Here is a 9,446-nt window from a genome sequence, read left to right as displayed (position 1 = left end):
GGCTCAATTAGGATGAATGAAGTCCGAGCATGCTCAGTGCAGCTCAGAGCAAAGAGAACTGATGAAGACGAGGGACTGGAAGTCAGCTGAAAGCTTCACTTTCTTCAAAATCTGTGGCTCCTGAATTGAAATGACATCAGATTGTCATTTCCGCTCTTCGGACACCGAGACAACTTTACTAGTGGTCACATAGGAAACTGTAAAGATTAAACGAAATATGTGCAAATTACAGGCTGAGAATCTGATCATAGGGAGTGATAGCTGCCTTTAGTATTAAGGTCACATATGATAATCGTATAGTCCATGTTCAGCCCAGCCAAGAGAAGCTTTGATTGCAGTTCTTTTAACATTCTCGGGGGTGTGCGTGGTGAGGTTCCCCAATGGAAACTCTAGGAGAGGGGCTTGTATGTAGGACTTTGAAGGAACAGGCCCTAGTTTCCACCCTTAGATCAGTGCCTGGCAGATTAATTGAGGGAAATCTTACAGCACACTTGAAACCCTCTGCAGAAAACCAGAATGGAGAAAAGTTGTCAAAGACAAACAGAAAAACAAATGGCTGTTCTACGAATCCTATAAATGAGCTAAATAATCCCTTCCCTCATCCGCAGATTCAGAATACCTCTGGTGATATTATGTTAAGGCACAGATTAAATTAAAAGGTTGCAAAGACCAGGAAAATGGTAAAAGAATTAAAATGGGATGCGGTGGAGAGGATGATGGGAAATGAGACATTCTGAGATTTTCAGCCACTGAAGAGCACAACACTCTAAATCAAAAGCTATCTCCTGGATTAATAGTGGCGTAAAGTGATTCCGTTCCCCAGACACGGAAGTTGAGAAGGCATCAAATCTAAGGAATGAAGATAAATATTATTTTCATTCAATGCTAAAAAATGAAAATTAATGCTGAAATGTCCATGACGAACAAAATATCAACATTTAAAAGATAAGAAATGACCTTGTATTGCAAAGCCCTGAGAGTCTTACAGAGGAAGGGGGCCACATACAAGTAAAATTTTGGTAAGTTCCATGCAGTTGCTAAAATTCTGAGCACCGAGCGTTAATTCACATAGTTCTCTTCATTCTGTCGAAAGAAAATTAAACTGTCCTCACTGCTTTTACACAACTCTTAACTTTCCTTTTGAACAGTGTTGTCAAGGTGGAGTCCTATGAAAGCCGATTCACTAATGTCATATTAAATAAACATTATTTAAAATCGTCACGGAGTCACCAGAAATTGTCAAACACGAAAACAAGTAAAGAAGTAGTCTTGAAAATAGTAATGAGTTCACTTCCCCTAAAGCCAAGAAAGTAAAATTATCTACAATTCTTCTTTCTATGTAGGTAAAATACAGTTTCAATGAAGTGAAGGAAAATGCTGTCTCAATAGTGTTAGTGTTAAAAAATATTCTGTAAATATTACGTTTGTCTTTTTTTCAATAGTAAAGGTTCTTTACCTTTTAAAAAGTTTAATTAAATGCTCTTTTAAGCTGAAATGTGAAAAATATTTTCCACATTTTACCTTTGAAATTTTTACTTAATGTTAAAATAGTTCAATATTTTGGTAAAACGCAGATTTAATGTTCCAACTTTTCATTTTTTCAGTACTTTACCCCAGCACCTGTAACGCTGTAACGTTGAAAAGTCACCAGGAAAGTCACAAAGCCTGACCCGGGGACGCACATTCTTCCCGGGCTCGGGCCCCCAGGGTGGCCGCGCCCCGAATCACTCCGATGGCGTCCCCAACGCTGTCCTGTCACATCCCATGGTTTCCGTGTTCCTCTGTCTCTGAATCTGTCGGCATCTCGCACAGACACTGTCCCGAAGCCGTAAAAACGACTCAACATGTTCCGATTCCGAGCCTCAAATCTCTCCGTAAACGGATTCTTTGTGAAAGTGGCCTCGCTAGGGTTTCTGTGCGAAAGGAAAGCACAAAACTGGGGGAAAGCGCAGTAAACGCGCGTTTCTGTTCTCCGTCCCTAAGAAATATGTCCCCGGCGCGGCCACGGCAAAGCTCGGTCTTCAGCCGTCCGGGCCGCGGAAAGGCAATTTTCTTTCCTACACTATTAAAGCAGCGCCGAGTTTGTTCCTCAATGAGGCCCTGGACTTTTCTCTCCGCTACCCGAACGGCAGAAAGGCTGCCAAGTCTGCGTCCGCGCGCCCTCTTGCGGCCAGCTCGAGAAGCACGCTTCTCAGTAAACCCTCGAAGGAACCTTCGCGCTGTGGAGCGGTGCCCGCGCGCCCCCTGCAGGCGTCTAGCGAAGCGTCCAATTCTCAATGGCCCAGATCTGTTGGTGGCTAGTGGCGGGAGTGATGCTGGGCTCCATCCGGGCTTTTTCTCTTGGCGGGGACCTGTCTTGGAGCGACAGCCTAAAAAAAAGGGAAATCCTCAGTCTTATGGGACAGCTGGAAAGCATCCCCCCTCACTTATGCCTGAACGACAGAATCGACTTCCGATTTCCTTGGGAAACTGGGAACATCACCCAAATGCAGAAGACACAACGCACCTGTTTGTGCCTCCTGATGCTCCAGCAGACCTTCAAGCTGTTCAATACAGACAAGAGCCCTGCAGCTTGGGACCACACGCTCCTCGCCAAACTGCTCTCTGGCCTAGATCACAGTCTGGAAGAGCTGGGGCAGACTAAAGAACAAACTCTGCTTTGTCCCGACCATTTGGGAATTCGTATCCGGAATTACTTCCGCATAATCCTGAAGTATCTGAAGAAAAAGAAATACAGCTCCTGTGCTTGGGAGGTTGTCAGAAGTGAAATTCAAGTGCGCCTTTCTCTTGTGTAACAACCCTCAAGCAAAGTCCACAAACAAAGAAGAAACGTATATTCGTAAATCTCTATTAGATGACACTGTTTGCTAAACCCCCAAACAATCACAATTCACTTTTCGGCACCGGCTGAGAAATTCCTGAAACCAAAATCAGGGCCTTATTTAAGAAAATCAATTTTCATCATGATGCTACAAAATTATAGATAGGAAAAAGAACTACCTTTTCAAATAAATAATTTTATAATATAATTTCGGTAACCTGTTTAAGGGTGTTTTTTTGGGGTTCAGGGGTTCAGGAAAACATTTGCTGTCCGAAGTGTAAAGTCCATTCTTTTTATGGGAAGGTTCATCAGGATAGTGTTTTGTTAAACATATTTGTCAGTTAAGTCAATGGTAGCTGTTCTAAGTGATAAACAGAAAACCATTCATACATTGATCATTATAAAGACTTACCTTTCCTTTGTAAAAGAACACAATGCAATCATTCCTCATCAGAGGACTCTCTGGTTGGTTGTTCTGCAGTGATTCAATATCATGGGTACTTTCTATTGTGTGACTTTGCCATATTCAACATGTTATGCCACATTTGTCTCTGGTACTCAAGTCTATACCACTCAGCTGTAAAGGGAAAATAATGGCAGATCACATGGGGTGTTTTCAAGGGCCAGGACTCTACAGGGCAATATGAGTTACACTCACAATAGTTGTTCTGAATTTATTCTCATGGGACGTCTAAGTGCAATAAGTTCAGAAACAGACTCTACTCTGGGGACTAATTAGGAGAGCAGACAAGTTCAGTGTATACGACCACTGTTCATTTTTATGCTATTTGTCCTAATGCTCTTGTAGGTGAAAAAACAACCCATGTGTTATTTTTACCAATTTGCTGCACTAACTTTATCAATACAACTGCAAGTCTGATTCTACAAATTGAACTCTGGGGGGACATAGCATGGAGGTCACTAGTTACAGCTCACAGCATCACTGATCCTGTGAAAGAAGCATTCAGGTTGATTCTCAAGGCACAAGCTAAAGTTAAAGAACGGCCACAAGTGTGTAGACGAGGTCTCAGAACACAGTGTAAAGTGCAAGTTGTTTCCCTATTACCCGGGGGAGAAGAGGAAAGTCTGATCAGGTAGCTCCTTGCAGGTTCTCGAGGATCCCTGAAATAAACGCAGAGCGTGAGTCTTCTATTTATGACGAGGCCTATGATTCTCATCCTGATAGTCTAAATATTGAAGATACAAACCTGAAGTAAATATCTCCTAGTCCCAACAATCTTTTAAATTGCTGCCTCATGCAATATTTAATTACAACCTCCTTCAGAGAACCATGAGGAATTTACAAAGTATTTAGTTCTCTAGTTCACTCAATTCATGTCTATCTAGTGTATATTGGTATTATTCTTTCTCCCGTTGTTACCTTCATTATTCTCTTCGTGAATATTGACAGTGCTCCTGAAATAATAGGGACTGCACTAAATGCCAAGGTTGAGTAAAATGATTTCTCTCTTTTGAGGTATTTTACAGACCCCGGGGATGTAGTCTGAGAAGAAATTAGGTCAGGTATGTCTTAGTCCATTCAGGTTACTTTAACAGAAGAGCATGGAGTCCGTAGCTTGTGAAGAGCAGACATTTCTTGCTCAGAGTTCTACAGGCTGAAATTAACATCTAGGTGTCAGCATGGTTGGCTTAGGAGGAGAGTCTGCTTCCTGGGGACATAATGCCGAGTTCTCCTGTATCCTCACATGGCACGAGAGGGAGGGATCTAGCGCAGGCCTCTTTTATGAGGGCACTAATACTATTCACGAGGCTCCTCCCTCAGGCCCTAATTATTTCCAAATTTCCTCATCACATTACATGATCACTTCAGGGGTTCAGACTTCCACATGTAAATTTTATGGGAACATAATCATGAGACCATAGCAGGTCACCATAGCTACACGCCTGGCATCCAGAAGAGAGAATACAGCCATGCTTAGAAAGGAAAGAAGAATGAACTGGTCAGTAGGCAAAAAACAGTGACTAAGGATTCAGAATCCAAATCTTGCTTTTGACCTGAAGTATTGCTCTAATTATGCATGGCTAAGTTTTGGAATTCAAATGGAAATGGAGCTCAATAACCCACGGAATGAATAGAGATCACACAAAGCATCTTTCATCATCCTTGGTGTGGGGTTTCCCAAGAGTCTGTCTCAGGATCAAGGTAGGTAATTGCCACTTCAGGAAATTCCCACCAAAGAGTAATGTGGCAAATTGTCTGGTTCTGTGAGCTGCGTGAATCAGGAGAGTTTGTGTTTAGATATGTGGCTCTGTATATGGCACCAGGCCAGTTATTTTTCTCTTATGATAAAGTAGAAAGCGGTTTGGAGATGAGGTCATACTTGCTAGGCAAAGGGTGAAAATTAGGTGCTGCACTTACAGCTTGCCTGCCAGAGCCACATGCACCTTGTAGGAAATAGAATTCTAGTGGTTTGAGCAATAAACTCAGGAGACATTAGTGATACCAGTATGAGTACAGTGGACATATTTGCCATTGTCTGTTATAATGCTACGAAATTATGGCCACGAAGAAGCAACATAACTTGGTCATTCGTGAGTACCTCCCAGTAGGAAGGGGAAATCTGAAAAACTTTTTAGTAAAAATCACTTAATGGGTGACCACACTGGGCCAGGAGCCGAGCACAGCACGGTGAATAAGACAGAGTCCAGTTACTAAAGAGCTGATTGACTAAAGAAGGTCTCATACCTGCCATTTAAAGGGTAGGAATCTGGACGGCTGAGGCAATATAACTTCTTAAGCAAAATATAAAGAGTTTAGGATCAAAGCTGAAAGTTAATCCTCTCCACGATAATAATCAATATTTATGCAGTTCAATTATTTACGAAGATGGTTTCCTTTATGTTTGAGAAAAGCGACTTGATTGGAAACACCGAAAGTCCTTTAGGACGTTTGAAATTGAATGCAAAAATACAAAGAAAGATTCTAGCTGATGATGTCTAATCACGTACTCTCATTGGGGATAATATTGCTCCCAAGGGTGCAAAAATTAGTTCTTGTGACTGTGAACAAATCTTAGCTATGACAATGGTTTGTTGCTCTCCAAAGCCCAAGCCTATCGAACAAAATCTTATTCCTTAGTATTCATTTTTCTCTTTGGGTTTTCTCGTGTATCACATGAGAATCCTTGGTTCAATGAAGATATACAAAATGCATGCAAGATCAGTGCTCCACACCTCCGGTGACTTGGTGTTTCATTGGAGGACTTTCCCTCCATCATTGGCTTGATCTCAGCATCATATTGTGAGAGGGTACCTTTGCTTACTTACCAGCTGGCACTGGCTGTCTTGTGAACGCATCAGTTTAAATATCCTCATGTTTACTCATCAGTATGATGTTGATTTAGAAACAAATTCAAACAGTTTATATTTTATTATTTAGTTCTACTAAAATTATTCAGCACATCAATAATTATGTCAATGCTAATAAAAAAGTTTGCAATATCTATATGAACATTTAGCAGCTACTGAAGTGAAAATTACTTTCTGATGTGAAGCAAAATTAAAAGTTAATTACCAAAAAATAAATGTTAAGACAATAATTTAGGTTTCAATGGTGTTTAGCAGTTTTGAATGATTTTACATTACATCTACATATTAGTATTATTTTGAGGTATTGTAGAAATTTTTTTTAAACAGGTAATGGGATACCTTACTATTTGTATGAGTAAATTTATTGCCTTAAAAGCCACTCTGCAAACTTAGTTATAAAGTTACATTAATTTGAATTATGTGAAAGGAAATGTAAATATCTTTTAAATTTAACTTGCAGCTTAAAATTTTATTTAGTCATTCTTAATCTTTCACTGAATAAAAAGAGTAAACTTTAAACTGTCTTTTTTTTATATAGAAAGCATAGATACACATGCAGTACATACATATATATTGTACATCTGTGTTAAGTTTCCTTGGGGGATTCACTTACAAAAACATCTGGACGACTCTGTGGGCAAGGAGTAATATGAAAAATAAAAGTTTGAATGGCACTGATCTAAACCATGTAGAAAGTGCATCAAGGAAAACAAAAGCAGAAGTAGAAAGGGGACATTCAGAAACTGGAAATTCGTTATGTCCCCTACATGAGACGCATGCACAAAGGAAGGGCTTCAGAGCCTAGAGACAAGGTGTGCAGGTCCCGGGCTCAGCCAGGCCAGCAGCATCTGACAGCCCCCAATGGCCCTGCCCTTCTCCTTCCTGATGGCCCTGCTGGTGCTCAGCTGCCATTCCAGCTGCTCTCTGGGCTGTGACCTGCCTCACAACCACAGGCTGCTTAACAGGAGGGCCTTAATGCTCTTCGCACAAATGAGGAGAATGTCCCCTTTCTCCTGCCTGAAGGACAGACATGACTTGGATTCCCCCGGGAGGCGTTTGGTGACAACCAGTTACAGAAGGCTCAAGCCATCTCTATCATCCAGGAGATGACCCAGCAGACCTTCGACCTCTTCAGAATAGAGGGCTCCTTCCCTGCTTGGGACCAGACCCTCCTAGACAAATTCTGCCCTGGGCTTTATCAGCATGTGAATGACCTGGAAGCCTGTCTGATGTAGGAGGTGGATGTGGAAGGGACGCCCCTGGTGAATGAGGACTCCCTTCTGGCCCTGAGGAAATACTTCCAGAGAATCACCCTCTATCTGCAAGGGAAGAAATACAGCCCTTGTGCCTGGGAGATTGTCAGAGCAGAAATCGGGAGATCCTTCTCTTACCAATGAACTCGTGGGGAAGATGAAGGAATGAGAACGACACCTGGTTCCCCATGGAGATGATTCTCACGGAGTAATAATATAACACTTCCTTGTGTTTGTCACGGCAAAGACTGTCTGTTATCTTGTGTTGTAATCATGACATAAGTGCAATCAATTTGTCAAAGACTTTCAGGAGTTTTAGGTAACATGATGTTCAACTTTACAGGCACTCGTCACTTACAGATGCACATGCTGATGGATCTGTGTATCTATTTTAATATTTACTCACTTATTTATAAGAATTTTTTCATATAGTATCTCACACATGCACTTGTACATTATGGTGATACAATAAAATATGTTCTATTTAACTGTTTACATGTATGATATTTTTGTTTATTAAAACTTTACCATGGTAAACTTCATGTATTAGTTTATTTTAAAAAGAAACACCAAACCTCATTGTGCAACTTCGTTTAAAAAATGGATCACACAATTCATTTACCCATCACATTATATTCAAATTTCAGGTAGCTATTGACTTTTTCAGCTATTGACTTGACATGCTACAGACATGAACATAACAAATACAGTTCCTACTTTATTCTATCTTTGATTTTTGTGGGGAAAGAAACCTAAAAGCAATGATAAAAATTAATATCAATTATGTTAAATGCTCTATTGAGAAGAAGGAAAAACAAATGAATTCTCTCACCAGTAGCTAGAGTGAAGAATGCTAGGAAATAAAAATAAAAACAGTAGATATCTGGTACACTTGACTAGCAGACATCAAACTACACAGGTCCATTGTCGGTTGGATATGTGAGTTTGCCATGTACAATCAATGCCTTGGCTGGAGGTCCACATGCGGCAAGGGAAAGTCAGAAATGTAGTTCATCATGTGGGGAGACATTGCAGAGTGAGAAAAAGACTTCACCTTGATTCTGAGGTCCTTTAATGGGAGGGAAGAGAAGCACTCCAAACATAACAAAGTAGATTGACTACACGAAGTCTGACAATTAAATTCACGAACCCATACTAGAAAAAGTGCTACAAATCTCATTGTTGAATATCACTGCAGTCACCTTAAAAGTACTCCCTTTGGGAAGCTATGCACCAATGTCAGTGCCTAGTCCACCCTTCAAAGCAATTTTGGAACTCTTTTTCTGGAATGGCCATCAGAGCTGTCGTCGTACTACGCTTGATGTCCTGAACGTCATCAAAATGTCTTCCTTTCAACATTTTCTTTATTTCCAGGTAAAGAAAGAAGTCATTGGGGGCCAGATCAGGTGAGTAGGGAGGGTGTTTCAATACAGTTATTTACTGGCTAAATCTCCCTCACAGACAGTGCCATGTGAGCTGGTGCATTGTGGCGATGCAAGAGCTCCTTCGGGACTACTGTTGCACACACCTTTCTCATGCCAAGATTTTCGGTTTAGATTTTCCTATCTGTTTCTCTATCAATGTTTACTTGGTCTGCTATGCTACATAATCAGCAGACAATTGTGACCCACGAATCGATGAATTTTTGCAATGTTTTTGTCAGTTCTGTCGTTACTGGCCGCCCTGACCTCTCTTCTTCAGTGTTGCGTTCTCTCCCCTCAGAGAAACGTTTAATCCATTTGTTCACTGCCATTTTCTTGATGGCATTATCCCCATACATTTGGACTAACATGTCCCTGATTTCACTTCCACTCTTGCCAAGTTTAACAAGAAATTTAATATTTGTTCATTGCACTAATTCGAGCTCAGACATTCTCGTGATGGCACACAAAAACACACAACATTAATGAATGTCACTCAGAAAGACACCACCACATGTCGACATGAACACACCTGTGAGACACTGATATACAAAGGTTACGAAACCTTACTGAGCTGCCAGTGTAAGCTCATGGTGGCAAGTCTGCGAACTTAAATGTCAG

The 9,446-nt window shown here is 40.9% G+C and overlaps 1 protein-coding gene and 1 pseudogene across 1 annotated transcript; both read left to right on the top strand.

Annotated features, from left to right (window-relative positions):
- The first annotated feature begins 2,261 nt into the window (after positions 1-2,261).
- On the top strand, positions 2,262-3,372 carry LOC148755018 (interferon alpha-14-like). The gene has a single exon (XM_088793337.1). It carries the CDS (start codon positions 2,277-2,279, stop codon positions 2,793-2,795), a length of 519 nt encoding a protein of 172 aa, XP_088649463.1. The 5' UTR covers positions 2,262-2,276; the 3' UTR covers positions 2,796-3,372.
- Positions 3,373-7,012: 3,640 nt separating this feature from the next.
- On the top strand, positions 7,013-7,548 carry LOC109457433 (interferon alpha-4-like; annotated as a pseudogene).
- Positions 7,549-9,446: the final 1,898 nt, after the last annotated feature.

The sequence above is a fragment of the Rhinolophus sinicus genome, chromosome 16 (assembly GCF_057876585.1).
Source record: "Rhinolophus sinicus isolate RSI-liver-muscle chromosome 16, RSI-T2T, whole genome shotgun sequence".
Lineage (NCBI taxonomy): Eukaryota > Metazoa > Chordata > Mammalia > Chiroptera > Rhinolophidae > Rhinolophus > Rhinolophus sinicus.
This window is presented reverse-complemented; position numbering and strand designations above follow the sequence as displayed.